Source organism: Hypanus sabinus, chromosome 25 (genome assembly GCF_030144855.1).
Source record: "Hypanus sabinus isolate sHypSab1 chromosome 25, sHypSab1.hap1, whole genome shotgun sequence".
Classification (NCBI taxonomy): Eukaryota; Metazoa; Chordata; class Chondrichthyes; order Myliobatiformes; family Dasyatidae; genus Hypanus; species Hypanus sabinus.
In genome coordinates, this window is record NC_082730.1 from 14,888,337 (window position 1) to 14,910,493 (window position 22,157).

The 22,157-nt window shown below is 42.5% G+C and overlaps 1 protein-coding gene across 1 annotated transcript; it reads left to right on the top strand.

Moving 5' to 3' along the window:
• The first annotated feature begins 1,127 nt into the window (after positions 1-1,127).
• LOC132380894 (polymeric immunoglobulin receptor-like) lies at positions 1,128-21,662 on the top strand. Its single transcript, XM_059949811.1, has 7 exons — positions 1,128-1,356; positions 7,156-7,230; positions 11,662-11,982; positions 12,926-13,246; positions 17,160-17,480; positions 19,461-19,781; positions 21,580-21,662. Exons 1-7 carry the CDS (start codon positions 1,128-1,130, stop codon positions 21,660-21,662), a joined length of 1,671 nt encoding a protein of 556 aa, XP_059805794.1.
• Positions 21,663-22,157: the final 495 nt, after the last annotated feature.

Here is a 22,157-nt window from a genome sequence, read left to right on the forward strand (position 1 = left end):
TGCCATAGAAGTTGATATTCATTTTTATTTTGGAAGTAGATTCTTGGAACGGATAATCACTTGCCCCAACATTGAAGTTTTCCACAACAAATGGACTCAACGTTCAAGGACTTTTCATCTCATGTTTTTGATATTGATTGCTCACTTATTTGTTAGTTTTCTTCTGCACTCAGGTTGAATGCCCTAGTTGGGTGGTCTTTCATTGATTTTGTTTTTGTTATTATTCTATAGGATCATTGAGTATGCCCACAGAAAATAAATCTGAGTTTCATATGGTGACCTATGCAGACTTTGATAATAAATCTACTTTGAACTATAAGGTTTAGGGTTTACATCCTTCTGTTGTGTAATAAATTCTTGTGGTCACAGAGTCAACTTTGCAACAAAGCTATCAATTGCATTTTTCAAATTATTGACATATGTAATGGCTTCTTTGTAATGTTATCTGCTAAGGCTAATGTAATGGCTTCTCTGTAATGCTTGCTGCTGAGGTACTGTAATGGTTTCTCTGTAGCAGGAATGTTTGGGTTGTGACTAGAGATAACAGGATTTTGGAATTCAGTGCAATCCAATGAGAGAAATGTTATTCTTTCTTGTGTGTCTGGGAGCCAGGGTTTTTGTGGGTTTTCGTTGAGGAGAGAGGAAGAGGAATGACACTTGTGGAGAGCGCTGGTAAACCACCGGATGGCGTATACCGGTATCCAAGGGTCCGATGGTCGGCGACGTTCAGTGGAAATTGATGATGGAGGAATGCCTGCTGAGTGAGCTCCAACAATACTGTGACTTTAATTTGGGCATTTTATTTTGTTTGCTTACTTTCATGCTAATTTTTTATTCAGATTAAGTATCATAAAGTCTATCATTTAATTGCATATGGTGTACTGTCTGATATTTTGCATTGTGAGTTTGTAATTGGGAGTACATTACACAGCATCCACACAAACTTGAATACCCAGTTTGGCGGGGCTGAAAGCTGATTTCCCTAGACCAACGCGATCTGGGCGAGCCTGAGGGTTACAATTGTGGGGGCTCAATTCAGTTTCGGGTCTGTTTCGGTTTGCTGCTGTGTGACAGCCCTGCTTAAATCTGTAAATCTCTGCTGGTATGGATGCCGCTGGATTATAGCAATGGTGTCCCTCTGTGAGATTGCGGTTAGTAATGCGTGTCTGTTGAGTTGGGTGGATATTCATACCCCAGATGAATTGTTAATTCGATGTTTGAGTATCGTTAAAGCTGTTGGTGAGTTTGAAATCGTAGCACAGAAGTTTGATAAAATGGTGGGCTCAGACCTTGTTTTAGTTCAGACTAGCTCTGACATAACAACAGTGGGGCTGCCAGCGTCTATTGGTGACCCAGGTGAGGTGGGGCCATGACGTGTCCATACTGTCAGGGAGGAAGAGAAGGGAGTCCAGCAGGCTGGGTCACAAGCTGAGTTGCCTGCAGTTGGGATTTCAGTGACAGGGCCCTATCATTTCTGAGGAATGAGGGGAAAGAGTGGTCGGGTTTGGAAAGTTTAATAATTCCCCATCCCCCAGTGAAGGGTAATGGAACGAAGTGGAGTACTGTGTGCTGAGTTTGCATGAGAAGCTCCTTTTACATTCCACCTACTTCCTCATCTCTGTTCAAATGGGATGTCCTTGGGGGGATAAAATTTCATTCCCTCTCTGAAGGCTGTGCCCACTCTTTGAAGTTACTTTTAGAGCTCACCTCTTCTGAATTATTTTCCCTCCATTAGTGCAATTTCAATAGCTCTGATGTGATTTCACTTTGCTTTAGTTAGATGTGAGGGGAAAGGTTACTGAATGGAATTACATATTCACAATGGATAAAAGCCACATCGGACCCTCTCCTAAACCAACTCAACTGCATTTTGACAGGAAATGGTTTGTGTAAGTAGACAACCGCTGCAGTTTCTATTTCTCATAAAATCATAGGGCCTTGTAAACAGACAGGTCACCATTGTCTAAGGAGAAGATATTTATATCTTACCTGTCTTACCTCCATATCATAACTCTGCATATCTTTACACAGATTCTCAGTTGCTTGCTTCCCAATATCCCTGTTTAACTGGTTAGATCTTTCAATGTTACTCAAAGAGTGATCTATCCAGAGTCCTGCTGTGCGATTCCCTGGACCAGATGAAGTCTGAGAGAGCTTCAGTACAAGGGATAACAATTCTCACAGGTCACACTTATTGGAGAAATAATACAGAATCAGAATCATGTTTAGTATGACTGGCATACTGCATGTTCTGAAATTATCCGTATCGGCACCATCTTGAAGTTTAACAAAACAATGTTAATTGTTCAACTGCACAGCCTGCTGAGATCCCCCGGCATTTTGTGTGTGCTGTTTTTTTTGTTTAACCCTGATTTCATTGTAGTGTGAGGGTTGAGGTGATCCAAGAAAGTGGCTAATTTATATATTTATATTGTCCTGAATTTTTGTTGATGTCTTTGCAATTTTTTATAAATAACTAATTTCACATTGTATAGAAATGGATAAATGATAAAATAATTCAGTACAAACAGAGAGCTTCTGTTACTTTGAGTTTGTTACATGTGTTTTAGGGGAGACAATACAGTATATCAGTCATGAGTATATATCTGCTTAAATTCTGTACTTTGTATAGTAAGAGTGCTGACTCTGTTGTGTCAGGCACAGCTGTCCTCTGTAATTTTCACTCTCAGCAAAGGATGTGGTCAGAACTTCTGTCTTCTTTATTTATCTTATCAGCAGAATATAGAGAAGTACCAATAGATGCTATATATAAACAAATTGTGTCACACTCTTCCTATCATAACCCAAGCATTCCTGCTACAGAAAAACCATTACCTCAGCATTACAGAGAAGCCATTACATTCTCCCCCCCCCCCACCCCACCAAATTTAGTCATGTCCTCATGACATTGAGATCATTCGCCAACACTTCCTGCAAAACACAAAGGTCAATCTAGGTGCAAAAGGCAGTGACATAGCTCCCCAAAACAGTAGATACCACGCCCTGTTCCCCAGGCGCTACATAGGCCAACCTATCTGGTAGTTTCCTAATTCTCTGAGACTTCCATACCTCCTCACCTAACTCTTCAGGCTCAGGTACTGCTGGGGATATCTCGGCTCTGCTTGGCGAATCCTCCTTCAACCTACCACTCAGGCCCCTCTGCAACTCGGATCCCCCTGTCCCATGTCCAGGCCCTGCCTCCTCTTCTTCAGGGTCCTGCTGTACTCCAGACTGTCCACAGGTAGCCCATCCCACTTCCCCTGACTCAGTGGGAGAAGGGCCAGGAGTCATCTCCTCAATCAATGGAGAGTTAGCGAAAGGCAGCATGAGTCACACGTCCAAATCATCACCCTCTGAATCAGTATCCCTCTCAGGGGTGGGCCCTGGCCCAGCCTCTCCCGCTGTGGGCCCTGCAGTCTCCCTATGTTTTCACAGAGTCCTCTTACCAGGTGTAGGCTCTAAGTCAGGCTCCGGGTCTACCTGCAACTCTTGTCCCAGGGGTAACAGGTGGTTCCGATGAAGAATCTTAACAGGTCCATTCCCTCCTCTGGTTTCACCTGGAACTCTGGTAGGTTTGTCTTCTGACTTTCACACCTCTTACTACCCCAGCCTCCAACCCTTCCAACTTTCAACCAATCTCTGTCGCTTTTCATCATCAGAGCACTGCCACTCAACTAACAACTGAGAGATGTGCTCCAACCATGTCTCATACTCCTCTTCCCCCTTGGGGGTGAGTGTTATTCCAGAGAAAATTGTTAGCATCTGGCGGGGACCTGCTGCCTTATTCACCAGGGAGGTAAGGGCTGATGCCAACTCAGAACCATTACCCTTCACTGGGGGACGGGGAATTATTAAACTTTCCAAACCCGACCACTCTTTCCCCTCATTCCTCAGAAATGATAGGACCCTGTCACTGAAATCCCAACTGCAGGCAACTCAGCTTGTGACCCAGCCTGCTGGGCTCCCTTCTCTTCCTCCCTGACAGTATGGACATGCCATGGCCCCGCCTCACCTGGGTCACCAATAGACGCTGGCAGCCCCACTGTTGTTATGTCAGAGCTAGTCTGAACTAAAACAAGGTCTGAGTCCACCATTTTATCAAACTTCTGTGCTACGATTTCAAACTCGCCAACAGCTTTAACCATATTCAAACATCGAATTAACAATTCATCTGGGGTACGAATATCCACCCCACTCAACACACATGCATTACTAACCGCAATCCCACAGAGCCACACCATTGCTATAATCCAGCGGCATCCATACCAGCAGAGATTTACAGATTTAAACAGGGCAGTCACACAGCAGCAAACCGAAACAGTCCCGAAACTGAATTGAGCCCCCACAATTGTAACCCTCAGGCTCACCCAGATCACGTTGGTCTAGGGAAATCAGCTTTCAGCCCCACCAAACTGGGTATTCATGTTTGTGTGGATGCTGTGTAATGTACTCCCAATTACAAACCCACAATGAAAAATATAAGACAGTACACCATATGCAATTAAATGATAGACTTTATGATACTTAATCTGAATAAAAGATTAGTATGAAAATAAGCAAACAAAATAAAATGCCCAAATTAAAGTCACAATATTGTTGGAGCTCACTCAGCAGGCATTCCTCCATCATAAATTTCCACTGAACGTCGCCGACCATCGGACCCTTGGATACCGGTATACGCCATCCGGTGGTTTACCAGCGCTCTCCACAAGTGTCATTCCTCTTCCTCTCTCCTCAACGAAAACCCATAAAAACCCTGGCTCCCAGACACACAAGAAAGAATAACATTTCTCTCATTGGATTGCACTGAATTCCAAAATCCTGTTATTTCTAGTCACAACCCAAACATTCCTGCTACAGAGAAACCATTACAGTACCTCAGCAGCAAGCATTACAGAGAAGCCATTACATTAGCCTTAGCAGATAACATTACAAAGAAGCCATTACATATGTCAATAATTTGAAAAATGTAATTGATAGCTATGTTGCAATGTTTGCAGATGATATGAAGATAGGTGGAGGCACAGGTAGTTTTGAGGGAGCAGAGAGGCTATGGATGGACTTTGATAGATTTGTAGAACTGGAAAATAAATGTTAGATGGAAGTGTATGGTCATGCAATTTGGTAGAAGCAATAAAAAGTAGACTATTTTCTATATGGAGAAAAAAATAAATACTAAAAACTGAAGTGCAAAGGGATTTCAAAATCTTTATGGAGGGTTCCCTCAAGGTTAATTTGCAGGTTGAGTTTGTGGTGAGGAAAGCAAATGTGATATTTGGAATATAAAAGTAAAGATGTAACTTTGAGACTTTCTGAAGCACCAGCAAAGCCTCACTTGAAATATTGTGAGCAGTTTTGGGTCCCTCATCTCAGAATGGATGTGTTGAAACTGGAGAAGTTTCAAAGAGGATTCACAAAAATGGTTCCAGGATTGAATGGATTATCATATGAAGAGCGTTTGATGGGTCTGGGCCTGAGTTCAGTAGAATTCAGAAGAATGAGGAGTGACCTCATTGAAACATATCATATCAAGTGTATCCTCCCATAGCTATAACATCTTACGTTCCCCAGTGCAGGTCGTGACAGAGACAGGTGATGTGCTCTGCTGTGCCCGCCAGGTTGGGAAGCCTGGTACGTTCGCTCCGTCGGGGCACCAAGGTCCTCCCTCAGGTCTCATCTCACGAGCCCGGTATGGGGCAGGCATACTGCTCGGTCCTGGACTTATTACCCATATTTTAAGGCACTCTATGCAATATCGTAGTTCTTCAATCTCGTCGTCAATTTCACATCCCACTCCTGACACCAATGTGGCGAACATTTGGTTCACAATGACAGATGAGGATACTCATTGAACTCGACAACCATTGTAATGTGATAAACACAAAACAGGCTGGGAACCATGAGCCGGAGAGTGAACCCAAACAGCCTCATACAGACGGGGGAAGTAACCATCACACAATCCCCCCCTGTTACAGTTAGTGTGACCCACAAATGCACAAGCAAATAACTGTATAATCCAAGCTAAACTGTAACAATAAATGAACTGAAACTTCCCACCATAATCACATGAAAACATTCTAACACAAGAGCAATAAATAGTGCTGGTCATCAGAAATTCAGGGGCGGTGTACCAATATTATGATCAGCTTTTCTTAAGGTTCTTTTACCTTCAGCTCTCGAATAAATTCTGATTCATTGCACAACACCCAATCCAGAATTGCTGATCCCCCAGTGAGCTTAGCCAATGGCTGCTTTAAAAAGACATCCCAGAGGCTCTCTATAAATTCCCTATCCTGGAATCCAGCACCAGTCTGATTTTCCCAATCTACCTGCACATTGAAGTCTCCCATGACTGGTGTAACATTCACGAGAAAATCTGTAGATGCTGAAAATCTGAGCACCACACCCAAGACAATGGAGGAACTCAGCAGACCGGGCAGCATCTATGGAAAGAAGTGCAGTCAATATTTTGAGCCCACAGATGCTGCCTGGCCAGCTCAGTTCCTCCAGCCTTTTTGGCATGCATTTTCTATTTCCTGTTGTAACTTGCAGACCACCTCCTTACTACTGTTTGGGGGTCTGTATACAACTCCCATCAGGGTCTTTTTACCTTTGCAGTTCCTTAGCTCTATCTACAATTGATTCAAGACTGTTCAACCATATGTCACCTATTTCTAATGATTTGATTTTATGTTTTACCAATAAAGCCACCTCACCCTATCTTCCTTCCTGCTTGTCCTTTCAATACAATGCGTATCCTTGGACATTCAACTGCCAGCTAAAATCTTTTATCAGCATGATTTGGTGAAGCCTACAACATCACACCTACCAATCTGCAACTGTGCCTCAAGATCATCTACCTCATTTGGTAAACTGCATACATTCAGATATAACACCTTCAGTCCTGTAATCCCCTTTTCAATCTTGTCTGCCTTTTACTTTACAACTCATCCCATTGATATATGTCCTAATCCGAATATTTTAGCTCTTCTCAACATTTAATTTGATTTTTGGGAACTGTTTAAATGTTTCTCTCTTGCTAAATATAGCTAAAAGCTTTGCAGATTGTCACTTCCCACTCCCCCGTTGTGGTTTTCGATCAAACCCCCTGTTGCTTTCTTCCTCATTTTTATTTTGCAGTTATTTCTCTCTGAGGACAGATAGGTCCTGGCTGGGTCTCCATGAATAAAATGATGTGGACCTCATTTCTTCTGATTGGTTTCCTACCTGGTGAGTAACAAACTGTGCTGGATATTTGCATAATCAGTTTTGGTTTGGGAGTCGTAGTCCATTTTCAGAACAGTACTTGAATACCTGGAGACACGAAAGACATTGGAAACTGGAGTTCATAATAAGCTCTTGGAGGAAATCAGTGGGTCAAGCAGCTTGTGTCAGAGGGAGGGGAAGCATCAATGGTTCGGTTCGAGACTCTGCATCAAGTGTGAGTGGAGAGGGAGATTGTATACATAGGAGAGGGGGAGGGGTGAGTCTGGGTCCACTAGGTGATCAGGGATTGCGGAGTGCTGAAGCACAGTGGACAAATAGAATGGATGGGGAAAGGGGTGGAGTTTTGAGAGGGTGAGAAGTGGAAGCAAATAAGGAGAAAAGGGGAATAGGGTGGAGTCAGTCGGGAGAGAATGTGTCCAGATGGAGAAATCGCCTGGGGCTGTTAAGTGAGAACATCAGGTCTCCTGTTTCTGGAAACTGATTAGGAGGTAGTGACCATAATTTGATAAGTTTTTATCTGCAACTTGAGAAGGATAAGGGCAGATCGGAGGCGTCAGTGTTGCAATTGAACAAAGGAGACTATCGAGTCATGAGGGAGGAGCTGGCCAAAGTTAAATGGACGGATATCCTAGCAGAAAAGACAGTGGAACAGCAATGGCAGGTATTCTTGGGAATAATGCACAAGGTGCTAAATCAGTTCATCCCCCGGAGAAGGAAGGATTCAAAGGGGGGAAAGGGGCCACAGTGGTTGACAAAGGAAGTCAGAGATTGCATAGCATTAAAAAAAAGAAGTATGACAGAGCTAAGGTGAGTGGGAAGACAGATGATTGGGAAATTTTTAAGGAACAACAGAACTTAACTAAAAAGGCAATATGGGGAGAAAAAATGAGGTACGAATGCAAGCTAGCCAGGAATATAAAGGAGGATAGCAAAAGCATTTTTTAGGTATGTGAAGAGAAAGAAGATAGTTAAGAACAATGTTGGGCCCTTGAAGAATGAATTGGGTAAAATTGTTATGGGAAACAGAGAAATGACAGAAGAATTTAGTAAGTACTTTAGATCTGTCTTCACTAGGGAAGACACAAGCAATCTCCCAGATGTATGGATAGGCCAAGGACATAGGGTAACAGAGGAAATGAAACAGATTGGCATTAGGAAGGAAACGGTGATGAGTAGACTGATGGGACTGAAGGCTAACAAATCCCCAGGTCCAGATGTGGTCTGCATCCTAGGGTACTAAAGGAGGTGGCTCTGGAAATTGCGGATGCATTGTTAATCATTTTTCAATGTTAATTAGATTCAGGATCAGTTCCTGAGGATTGGAGAATGGCTAATGTTATCCCACTTTTTAAGAAAGGAGGGAGGGAGAAAAGAGAGAACTATCTTCCTGTCAGCCTAACATCAGTAGTGGGGAAGATGCTAGAGTCTATTATTAAAGATGAAATAGTGGCATATCTAGATAGCAGTGATAGGATTGGGCCAAGCCAGCATGGATTTACCAAGGGCAAATCATGCTTGACTAATCTATTGGAGTTTTTCGAGGATGTAACCAGGAAGTTAGACAAGGGAGATCCAGTGGATGTAGTGTACCTCGATTTTCAGAAGGCATTTGATAAGGTCCCACATAGGAGATTGATGGGTAAAATCAGAGCTCATGGCATTGGGGGAAGATATTGACATGGATAAAAAACTGGTTGACAGATAGAAAGCAAAGGGTAGCGGTGAATAGGTGTTTCTCGAAATGGCAGGTAGTGACTAGTGGGGTGCCACAGGGCTCAGTATTGGGACCACAGCTGTTTACGATTTACATCAACGATTCAGATAAAGGCATTGAGAATAACATCAGCAAATTTGCTGATGATACTAAGCTGGGTGGCAGTGTGACATGTGATGAGGATGTTAGGAGAATTCAAGGTGACTTGGATAGGCTGGGTGAGTGGGCAGATATTTGGCAGATGATGTTTAATGTGAATAAATGTGAGGTTATCCACTTTGGGAGTAAGAACAGGAAGGCAGATTATTATCTGAACAGTGTAAAGTTAGGTAAGGGAGAAATACAAAAAGATCTAGGAGTCCTTGTTCATCAGTCACTGAAGGTGAATGAGCAAATGCAGCAGGCAGTGAAGAAGGCTAATGGAATGTTGGCCTTTATTACAAAGGGAATTGAGTACAAGAGCAAGGAAATCCTTTTGCATTTGTACAGGGCCCTGGTGAGACCACACCTGGAGTATTGTGTCCAGTTTTGGTCTCCAGGGTTAAGGAAGGACATCCTGGCTGTAGAGGAAGTGCAGCATAGATTCACAAGGTTAATTCCTGGGATTTGTGGACTGTCTTACGCAGAGAGGTTAGAGAGACTGGGCTTGTACACGCTGGAATTAAGGAGATTGAGGGGGAATTTGATTGCAACATTAAGATTATTAAGGGATTTCACAAGATAGAGGCAGGAAACATGTTCCAGATGCTGGGAGAGTCCAGTACCAGAGGGCATGGTTTAAGAATAAGGGGTAGGTCATTTAGGACAGAGTTAAGGAAAAACTTCTTCTCCCAGTGAGTTGTGGGGGTGTGGAATGCATTCCTCAGAAGGCAGTGGAGGCCAATTCTCTGGATGTTTTCAAGAAGGAGTTAGATATGTACCTTATGGATAGGGGAATCAAGGGATATGGGGACAAGACAGGAACCGGGTATTGATAGTAGATGATCAGCCATGATCTCAGAATGATGGTGCAGGCTCAAAGGTCCGAATGGTCTACTTCTGCACCTATTGTCTATTGTCTATCTCACTCTACAGGGACCAGTATGACAATTGACGTTATTGTCTTGTAATCAGTGTCATTCCTGGGACATTTCAGTGGGGCAATTAGTAAAGAACATTACTAGATCTGGTGTCAAAGGTAAACCAGAGTGGGTAGGGATGAAAGATTTCTGTCCTGAAAGGCCTTTCCAATCCGGATGGGATTTTGACAGTCTGGTAGTTGATCATTATCATTATTGATATGTGATTTTAATCCAGAAATAATTAATAAATTATCCATATAAACTCTCAATGTACCCTCAGAGAAATTGAAATTGCTCCTGGATTTCTAGACACTAAAGTACTAATGACCATTGTTGCACCACCTTCTAATTACACAGAGAAATACTTGATAGGTAGAAAATATATACTTCCATCAGAATCAGAGGTCCCGGTTTTAGGTATCATGAGGGGTTTCTTTCTGCAATTTATAAACTTGTCTGTAAGTGAAGAGTAAATCAGGACACCAGCCTAATGGTGAGATTTGAAACATGATCTCAAATGATCCTACCAACCCCATCTCAATAGGTTTCAATAGGTACATTTAATATCAGTGAAATGTATACCATGTACATCCTGAAATTCTTTTTCTGAACAAACATCCACAAAAACAGAGGAGTGCCTCAAAGAATGAATGACAGTTAAATGTTTGAACACCAAAAAACCCCCAACTCCTCCTCCCATGTAAAAGCAGCAATAAAGCAATGACCCCCCTCCCCCCCCTGCAAGTTCCCTAAAGACTATTTGTTCACCCAGTAATTTGACATATCACAGGCTCGCTCTCTCTCCCTAATAAGGGAAAAGAGGTGTCCCCGTTTCACAGGTAGAAGGGAGACATAACAAAGCGACTCGCTGACTTATGGTGTTAGAAGTCTGTTGCTTTGCATTTTCCAAGCCCTGTGCCCAAAGAACTCGGGCTCCTGCATACTCAGCCTGCAGCCAGCTCGCTGCTTACAATCTTCTGTGTACTCCCACGATGCACCAGACTTGAATCTGCCCGCCTGCAGAGCCACGAAAATCCGGCACCCTGAAGGCATGCTGGTCTTCCAGGCTGCAACCTTGGCATATCGAAAAGCGACCAGTCGTGAGGACCTGAAAGCAGGTCCTTTTTCCGCCGAGAACTGAATTGAGCATGTAACTTCAGGTCAGGGACTTCAAAAGAATCTTGAGAGGGATAAAAAGAGTTATCAAAGATAGAAATAGAGCCGTCTCCGAAGATGCGAGCAAAGGAGTTGCCGTTAGGCTTCGCCTCCAGTTGCAATTTCCTGGAATCTGAGACACACACACAAAAATCTGGGAGCATCCCAAATTAATTCGTTGGGAACTTTGTGTACATTTGAAAGGGTGATAGGAAGTCATTGGAAGCTTAATATTGCCGCTCTCCCTCAGTACTGCAGTGGAAGGTCAGCCCTGGGTTTCTGCTCAGGACTCTGGAGTGGGAAGTGAACCCACAATGTACTGACACAGGGGAGAGAGCACTGACACAGTAACAGCACTGACTGCACTTCAGACCAAAATCATTGGCCATGGCAACACATGCCACATGCTGGACATGACCTGAATGGGTTCTTATCGTTATGTTCAAAAATATTAGTTTGCATTCATTGTTCCCTTCTCCTCAAATTTGAAAATGCCTTCCTCAGTTTCAGGTGCATTGTGGGCAGAGAAATCTGTAAGAGGAGTTGTGGGAAGAGCAACCACAATCGATTGTCACTATCAAGAACACCACCGCTCAAACACAAAGTATTGGTGCAATGGATGGACTCCACTATGTTCAATTGTGGTGGAAACAAAAGGGCATCACGGACGGAGGGGACGAGTGTCAATCACAGATAACCCGGAACAGGGAATATTTACTGTTACTATGGAGGATCTTCGCTCCGGAGATACAGGATGGTACAGCTGTGGAATTATAACACCAGGTCTTGATACAAGATATTATTTACATCTACAAGTATCTGAAGGTAGGTTTCTCAGTGACTGACTTTGCACCATCAGTTAAATAAATGTATCATCCATGTTTCCTCTGGGAAAGGTCAGAGCATTAGATGTCCTGGGAAATGACAATGTGCCGATCCCAGGGTTAATCTTGTAGAATGGAGAAAAGCCCATCTCATGGATGTGTCTGTAGAACAACAAACTCCTCCTCCTGCTCAGCCTCAGCACAGAGTACAAGATCTTTGTCCAGACCCTGTCCATCCCTCACTACTTTTGCATTAAAATCAGTGCCAAAGTTTCCCTCTTTATGGCAGGTTATTTTCTCATGAAAGCCAAAAAGCATGTGACGGATATCTCACAAGTTGCTGCCTTTAAGCATTCAGTGGCCACTTTATTAGGTGCCTCCCATAACTATTAAATAGGCCACTGAGTGTATATTCCTGGTCTTCTGCTGCTGTGACCCACTCACTTCAAGATTCAGATGCTCTTTTGCACGCCATCGTCATAATGCATGGTTATTTGAATTCCTGTCATCTTTCTGTCAGGTGAACCGGTCTGGCCATTCTCCTCTGACCTCTCTCATTAAGAGGGCATTTTTGCTCACAGAATTGCTGCTCACTTTTTGTTTTTGCACCATTCTGTGTAAACTCTGGAGACTGTTGTGCATGAACATCCAAGGAGGTCAACAGTTTCTGAGATACTCAAACCTCCCCATCTGGCACCAACTATTATTCCATTGTCAAAGTCACTAAGAGCACATTTTCTCCCCATTCTGATGTTTTGCTTAAACAACATCCGAACGTCTTGACCATGTTTGCATGTTTTTATGGACTGTGTTGCTGCCACATATTGACTAATTAGATACTTGCATTAACGACTAGGTGAACAGGTGTACCTAATAAAGTGGCAGAAGAGTGCTTGATTTTCAGATGTTCATTCAGTGTTTGAATGTTTAATTGTTTCTCACAGAACCCGTGTCCGTTCCTGTGCTTCGATATCTGTCACCAGCAAATGTCTCACGTCTCGGGGGCTCAGTGTCAGTTTCCTGTGAGTCCCTCCAGGGATCCCTTCCCATTCAGTACAGCTGGTATGAACAAACCTCATCTGGGTATCGAAAGGTATCAGGCACCAATGAACTGGCTCTGCATTGTCAATCATTCAACCAGCAGCACCATCAATATTACTGCAGAGCCTCGAATCAGCATGGAGCAAGATCCAGTGGAATGATTAAAGTGACAGTCTTCAACAACAGAGAGATCTGCAGTTACGTGACAGAAATCGATGGCACCAGTAAGTTCTCCTTTCAAGGGAGGATTCATTTAAATATTTCTTTTTGTTACTTTGTTACTGCTGCTCTTATACTTCTAGTGAGGGTAGGGAATTACTTTGCATTTGTAGAAGCTACACATTGCAGCCTCCATGGGGTAGAAATAAAGTGCCGAGAACAGTTAAGTCTGGCACTTCCTCCTGGAAGATGTGGAGCATCTCAAACATAGTTGCACTTGTGACTTCTGAATTGAAGATGTGAGAATGGGTGTCATGTTGTGAGACAGTGACACTGTCATATAAACAAAAGGAAGAACTCTGAAGAAGGCACAACCATATGAAAGAACTTCGAGAATGTCAGGGGGCTAGAGTGAGTGCAGTTGCTACTAAGGAGAAGGTGCTTGGGAAGCTGAGAGGTTTGAAGGTCAATAGGTTGCCTGGACCAGATAGACTGCACCCCAGCGTTCTGAAAGAGGCAGTTTAAGAGATTGCGGAGGCATAAGAAGTGATCTTTAAAGAATAACTAGATTCTGGAATGGTTTTCTAGGACTGGAAAATTGGGAATGTTCTTCCACTCTTTAAGAATAGAGGGAGGCAAATGAAAGGGAATTATAGACCAGTTAGCCTGACTTCAGTAGTTGTAAAGGTGTTGGAGTCCATTATCAAGGATGAGCTTTCTGGTTACTTGAAGGCACATAATTAAGTATGGTTTCATACAGGGGAAATCTTGCCTGAAAAGTCAGTTAAGATTCTTTGAGGGAATTACAGGCAAGATTGACAAAGGTGTCTGTGGATATTGTTTACTTGGTGTTTTAGAAGGCCTTTAATGAGATGCCACACTGGAGGCTGCTAAAGAAGAAGCCACAGTGGTACTGGAAAGATTTGAGGATGATTAGAAGATTGGATGACTGGCAGGAGGCAAACAGGGTGAACAAAATGGTGCCATTCTGTTTGGCCGTCAATGACTCAAGGTTTTCCTCAGTGGTCTGTATTGGAACCGCTTCATATCAGTGATTTGGATGACAGTATTGATGGCTTTGTGGCCAAGTTTGGGGAAAATAAAGTCAAAGTCAAAATTTGAAGAGTTTGTTTTCCATTGATCCTGTTTCCAGTTACTGTTCTGTAGATTTGCTAAGCATGCCCGCAGAAAAAGAATCTCAGGGTTATATGTGGTGAGAAGTGCACACTCTAATAACAAATTTTTACTTTGACTTTGATGAAGGGGTATCTCATTGAATCCTATTGAATATTGAAAGGACTAGAAAGAGTGAATTTACAGATACGAACATGGCTGCTGCATTTCATGATTCAGAACAGCATAATAAAAATTCAAAACTCTTATGAAACACTACAGCAATGCCTGTTGTAGGTGAGGGAAAGGCCAGTGTTCAACTTCTGTTCTGAAAGGCTGAAATATCTCTGTCCTGAACTGAGGCTGTGGCCTTCAATTAATTGGCTCCTAAATCGGCTGCAGTGATGACTGGCTTTGTGTCTGTGACTCATTTTCACAAAGTTCAGTTCTGAATGTCATTTGCTTACTTTTATGGTTTGCACGATTTTTTTTTCCTGCACATTCGGTGTTTGACAGTTTTTTTTCTAAATGGGTTCCATTTGGTTTCTTTGTTTTGTGGCTGCTTGTAGGAATATGAATCTTGAGTTTGTATATAGCATACATACTTTGATAATTAATGTACTTTGAGTTTTAAAATTGAAGTGTTATCTGATTGGTTGAGACAATAAGCAGTCACACTTTTGCAATGAAATAGAATTCTGAATGTAAACTTTCAGAAGTGTGATCCAGTTTAGAGATCAGTTTAGAGATGCTGCAGAGTCAGAGGGTTACAGGTTATGGGTACAGGTGTTTCAGCCCAAATCATCCCTGCTGACCACAGTGTCTTCCTGAGCTTCACCCATTTCCCTACATTTGGTCCACGTTGTTCTAAAGCTTTCCTGTAGATGAACTTGTCCAAATGTATTTCAAGTAGTGTATTTGTACCCACCTCCAGCACTTCCTTTGACCTTTTCCACACACACTGTTCTGTGTGGAAAACACTACCCCTCCCAGTCCTCTCACCTTCAGAGAAGTCTCTTTATTTTTGAAGTCCCTACTCTGCAATAAAGACTGTGATTATCCACCATATCTTTGGTACCCTTAATTTTTAAAGTGAGGTCACCCCTCAGCAGAGTTCACTTCAGGGAAAACAGTCCCAGCCTACCCATGACCCAAACTTTCCAGTCCCAGCAGCGTCTCTGTGGATGTTTTCTGTACCTTCTCTAATTTAATCACACTCTTACTCTGGACAAGGTGAAGTCTTGTCAATGTCCTTTACAGCTCTAGCATGCCGTCCCAACAGTACTTAATGCCCCACCCAATGAAGGAAAGCTTGGCATTTGCCTTGGTCACCACTTTGTCCAACTGTGTTGCCACTTTCCGGGACCAATGTAGTTGCACGCCTCGTTCCCTACTGTGTAAGTTGTGTTTGTTTAATTTCCCAAAATGTATCACTTCACAGTGCCTGAGTTCAATTCCATTGGCCACTTCACAGTGCCTGAGTTCAATTCCATTGGCCACTTCCCTAGTTTAAAGTTTAAAGTAAATTTATTACCAATCTATGTGTACCATAAACAATCTAGAGATTCATCTTTTTTCAGATACCCATAAAACAAAGAAACACAACAGAATCCATGACAAACCACACAGAACAGAAACTAACAAACATCCAATGTGCAAAAGAGGATGAATCGTACAAATAATAGGAACATGTAAACAAATGATATGTGGAACAGGAGTCGCAGAGTCCCTGAAAGTGCGTCCACACCTGCAGAGTCAGTTCAGCGCTGAGACGAGTGAAACGGGTCCAGGACCCCTGTACATCCTACTCAATGGTGGTAGCGAGAAGAGAAGTAGGTGATTCAAATTCAGGCCAGGGGGATGGACTCAAGTGGAAGGATTGTGCTGGTACAGTGTAATGTGGCTGAACACTGATTCATTTTCTAGAAATTCGGCAACTCTTTCCACTGTCCATCACACTACAGTGTCATCCAAAACTTATCAAATATGCTACTTATATTATCATTACAAATGATTAATATTAATGGCAAATTACAGTGGTTAACAAATAACAGCACTGATCCCGATGGCACACCACTGGTGATAAAGTCTGATGTTGTCAGAGGTCACGATCACAATCTGATCCCTTCCACTAAGCCTATTCAGTATCCATCCAGTTAGCTTACACTGTGGTCTTACATTATAGATCAGTCTATTATGAAAGATCTTGTCAAAAGCCTTGTTAAAGTCTATGGGCTAAACACCACTGTCCTGCTCTCTTCAGTCCCTTTGATTATCTCTTCTAAAAAACTCGGCCATATTTGTTTGAAAGAGGATGTCCCATGCACAAAATCCCATAGACCATCCCAAATCAGATCTTGTTTTGGCAAATTCAGGTAGATCCTGCCTCACATAATCACCTTCAGTAAGTTACCAACCACAGATCCTGTGCTCCCCTGACTGGAATAGGATGGATCAGTAATCTATTGACTCAGAAATGTGGAGACACACAGAGACATTAGTGGGCAGTGATAATGATGACTCAAATCAAATAAAAATCATTACTTGTGAAGAGCTGTGAGCACGAGATGAGGGACGATGCTGTTGTCTTCTCAGTCTATGTGGAATTCAATTATACCAATTGACAGTGTGGGCAGATTCCTTAGAACACAGCAACAGCTTTAACTAAAACATCTTTATTTATTATTATTATTATTATGTTGTTTATCTTTTGTGTTTTTGTGCTGCATTAGAGTAACAATGGTTTCATTCTCTTTTACACTTGTGCACTGGAAATGACATTAAACAATCTTGAATCTAGAATCTAGAATCGCCTTGTGTAAATTTGATTTTACCTGACCATTTTCTGAGAAACTTCTCCCTCAGTTTCAGGTGCTTTATGGGCAGAAGATGAAGTGAGAGGAGTTGTTGGAAGAGCGGTCACGATCAATTGTCACTATGCACCAATATATCGCTCAAACCCAAAGATATTTTGCCACGTGTGGGATATCAGATGCACATCCTTAGTGAATACAAAAGGACAAATTGAGCAGTATGGAAGAATGACAGTCAGAGATAACTCATCCCTGGGAATATTTACTGTTACAATGGAGAATCTTGTCTCTGAAGATACAGGGCATTATCTATGTGGAATTACATCATCTGACGATATTGTAATATTTGTCATGTATCTGCAAGTATCTGATGGTAGGTCTCCCATTGATTGACTTTAGTTTTCCATTGAAGTGTCTGATTCATGTTTTCTCTGGGAAGTGTCAGGGCAGCACTGATATTCCGAGGCTCTGTTGCAGTGCAGACCTCTGTGGGGAGTGTACGGGTTCGGGAAACCCCACTTGTTGCTCTCACCCGGTGTGGGGTCTGACCCACTGGTTTCCAGTGGGATGCTCAGCACATTAGCCAGCTTCTGAACCGTATGAAATATCACTGTCAGTGGTTTGCATTCAGACTAAAATAATCTGATATTACCAGGTCATTGAGAAACAAGCGTTACACATAGTCTAAACACTTCAAAAAGCATAAGAAGGGAATCAGATCCAGATCACAACAGATTATGTTCAGTCCTCCTAAGGCAGTCTATTCCGTTTCCCATCCCCACTTCAGGATCAGTCACTCCCACCCCTACCCTGCACTCTCTCCCTCTGTGCTCTCGTAATCCACCAGCCAGCACCCACTGACCAGCCGTCAGCCTCCCCATCCAGCCCATTCCTGGTTGGAAATAGCACAACGGGGTTAGAGAGAACTTGAGATGCAGTCCAGCACAAGAACAGACTCTTTGGCCCATCATGTCTACACTGACTGTGATATCATTCTGAACTAATTCCATCTTAATGCATGTGGTGCATATTTCTCTAATCCCTCCCTTTTCATGTCCTTGTCCAAAAGCTTCTTAAATATTGTCATGATATACCTTTCTACCAAATGATCTGACTGTGTTTCATGCAGTCACCACCCACAGTGTAAGGCTAACATTTATTCTTTATTTGATTTATTCATCGATTGACATACAGTGTGCAATACGTGTTTTAAGCCCTGTGAGCCGTGCCACCCAGTAAAGCCCCATATCTAACCCCAGCCTAAACCTCAGGTGATCTACAATGACCAATTAACCTACCAATTTCTAGGTCTTTGGACTGGGGAGGAAACCGGAGCACCTGAAAGAAACCCACGCAGACAAATGCAAAACATACAAACTCCTTGCGCACAACAGCAGGAATAGGCACGGGAAAGACTTGTGCTAACCTTTATGCTACAATGTCACCCTGGTGACATCCTGATGACATCTTTACCCTCACATTTTACCCTCTCTGAAACCTCCAGATCTTTTCTATGGTTTTACCATCAGAATTACAAATTACTGTAAGTTGCAAATGTGTACTAACCAAAGTCTTTTGAAGCTACAAAATGCCTTGTTAGCTTTAGTTTCCGGTATGTAACATGAAGAAGGAAAATGTGCTAAATGCTTTCATTACCATTAAATCCACTTGCGTTGTCACTTTCAGGGAGCAATGGACTTGTTTCCCAAGAACTCTCTGTACATCAATTCTAAAGAGATCCAGATATTAAATTCCAGGTGATGTCAAACTCCCCAAATGTATTAGGAGTGTTTGAAACCTCAGGGCCTGTACTTGCAGGAGCTTAGAAGAATGAGCACGGAAAAGCTGGTGGTTGTGGAGAGGATGTTTCCTATAGTGTGGACCTCTAGGACCAGAGGGAACAGACTCAGAAACAAAGGGAGATGAGGAGGAAGTTACTTAGCCAGAGGCAGGTGTATCTGTGGAATTCATTGCCACAGGCAGCTGTGGAGGCCAAAGTGTTGGGTATATTTGAAGCAGAAATCAATAAGTTTCAAGGACACCCACAAGTGCTCCCTTTGCAAGTCAAGCTGTTGGATGCCATTCGGACTGTCTCCTTGCTGCTGAGAGAGATTGTTACTCTGATTTTCACGCAGATGCATACTCAGTGTCATCACTGTTGCCCTGATCTGGAGACCTGCTGTGTTCAGGGAAAATGGCAGACAAGGCAGTTCAGGAAGGTAGAAGGATGCAGAGAAACAGAGAGGTAGAGGAGCTGCTGAGATTCCAGATATGTGGGTCCTGGTTGAGATACAGGACTGCTGAAATTTTTAGTGTGTTTGATTTTCGTATGTTTTTTGGTTGTTTTCCACAGAACCCGTGTCTGTTCCGTTACTTCGATTTTCACCACTAACAAGAGGCTCAAGTTGTGGGAACTATGTGTCAGTGTTCTGTGAGCCTGTGCATGGATCCCTTCCCATTCAGTACTCATGGTACGAAAAGACCCCATCTGGGGATTCAAAGATCTCTGATACCAATAAACTGGATCTACATTGTCAATCCTTAAAAGACAATAACTATCTGTATTATTGCAATGTCTCAAATGGGAATGGAATAAAGTCCAGTGAAATGATCAGAATGTCCACCTCCAACAATGTCAGGAACTGCAGATATGTGATTGAAGTCAACAGAATGGGTAAGTAGTGCAGAGTTTGATTCGTTTTAATGTTCAATGGAGTACAACTGAATGACTGATGTGTACTGGATATTGTATTATTGGAACACAATATCCAATACACGTGGCTTAGATGGTAAGGGATTCTTGCTGCTTCGATACGCACCTGTGCCTGGGACTCGCTGCCTTGATTTGTCCCACACCTGTCCTTTACATTCTGGCCCGCTTTAAATCATTCAGACTATCTCTTCTTCCTCCCTCTCATTCTACCAACTGTTTTGGTCTGATGAAAGATGTTCTTGTTCTGGAAGGAAGCCAGCAAAGGATCAGCAGACTGATTTCTGGGATGTCATGAGTGTCACAGAACAGAGAAGCGGCTGATTAGGATTTTATTTGCTAGTGTTCAGCAGGGTGAAAGGTGATCTCAGAGAAACCTGCAATATTTTACCAGGCTGATACAAACACAGTTAGGACACTTCCATTACCAGGGAATTCTGGATTGTCAAGAGAATCCCAGCTCCAAGAGGATCACAAACTTGTTCTTAGATTTGGAGTCTTGCATGCCTCAATAACCTGTAAATGTATGTTGGCTGGAGTGAGGGCTTTATGCATTGGCTCTTTGCAGGGTCACCCATGCCTAAATAGGTCAAAGTGCAGAGGCCAGACTCAGAGTGATCCACCACTCCTCCAGGTTCGGGGGTTTAGCTTAGGACTAATAAACCTGTGTGGTAAAACAAAATGGTTATGGAAACAGGGATGTAGAATCCTTTTACTTCAGTGATTTATGGTATTGCTCTGTCTCGATTCGGGACGTGCATGACTGTCAGCAGTGAAGACCAAGAGGAATCTGCTGACATGTTGAAGGAAGCCCTGAACAACTCCAGAGATGGAAAACTGCACTGCTGCCCTCAAGGCCAGTGGTATAATCGGCAGTAAGTAATTAGCATGGAGGATTAGAAATTATCTGAATGGTGAGACACTTAAGAAAGGGAATTAGGAAACATTTCTACTCCCAGAATGTGTTGAATCAGTATTCAAGAAAGATGGAGTTATTTTTCTCAGAGGTAGACCCATCAAGAGATCTGGGAAACAAAAGACTTGCCTTTTCATTGAAAATGTCTCCTGCATTATCCTGTTGGACAAAAAGTGTACTTGAACCATTATCGCCCTGAATACTCAAGTACAGCTATGACCACATCTGCAGAGAGTGTTGGGGACCTAGAAGGAGATTTCCGGATGCTGGCTGAGGCCATCTCCCTGGCTGGACCCTTCCCTAATTAGACAGAATTAGAGACTCCTCATTCCAAGACCTTTAACTTCTCCAGATGCATCTCCACAACATCAGTTTCTGAGTATGGGGAAGAATCTAAGGCGTCTGTAAATGCAATTGGGTGCACAGTAGAACAGCAACTAGTGATCAGTGATCAGGGCCCAATTCCAGCCACAGTCTGCAAGTTGTTTGTAAGTTCTCCCAGTGACTGCAGGTGTTTTCTTCGGGTGCCGTGATTTCCTTCAGCATTACAGAGATGCACAGGTTAGCTTTGGTAAGTCATAGGCAAGCTGTTCTGGCACTAGAAGCATGGAACACTTGCAGGCTGCCCCCAGCACTTATTTTGTGATGGTCATTGTAAATGATGAATTTCACTGAGTGTTCTGATGTACATATAGCGAAAAAAGTTTATCTTTGATATTTTAATGTGCATTAAGTATTGAACACCTTTGGACAACCATGCTCAGGTACCTATTGGTCTAAAAATTGTGCTCTTTTGTTCCTCTAAATACAAAACAGACAAAACTGAATTTTATTTTCTTTTAACAGGGAAAATTCATTTCTGTGAAAACACAGTGACAGAATCGATGACAACTGCACAAAGAGAAAAAACTACTTCACCTGAAATGTAAAGTATAAGATTCTCTCTACAGGTGGTTTCAATGTTACTGCTTGAAAATAGAGCCAGTTGGGAGAAAAATATGTTTCTCTTTAACTGGTGTTAAACATATTTGACAGGATTAACGTTGATGAAATGATGTATTCCTGATTTTCTTGCATATGCATCAATCCTAAGATCAAAGATAAATTTCTTTTTCCAAATATTTAAAAATTGAAATATCGCAGTTGAAGCTCATGTTCTGAGTCATAAAGTGCTTGTTGTGTGTTAGAATAACTGGCCCATCAGCCTGACACATCCAAGTCAACCAAGATGTTCATGTAGTTCAGCACATTGAATTTTATTTATTCCATACCCTCCTCTGCCAGGGATTCCCAACCTAGGATCAAGTTGACTTGAGTGAAGTCAAGTTTATTGTCATATAACTGTAGAATGCATACCATCAAATGAGACAATGTTTCTCCAAACAAAGGTGTAACACACATAGCACTTAGTAATATATGAAAGT

Bases quoted from the DNA above. Each gene is read 5' to 3' on its own strand.
- LOC132380894 (XM_059949811.1), top strand. From the start codon at position 1,128: ATGGTGTCCCTCTGTGAGATTGCGGTTAGTAATGCGTGTCTGTTGAGT. The intron at 1,357-7,155 runs GTGAGGTGGGGC...TTTCTCTCTGAG, and splicing joins AGCGTCTATTGGTGACCCAG to GACAGATAGGTCCTGGCTGG. The intron at 11,983-12,925 runs GTAGGTTTCTCA...TGTTTCTCACAG, and splicing joins ACATCTACAAGTATCTGAAG to AACCCGTGTCCGTTCCTGTG.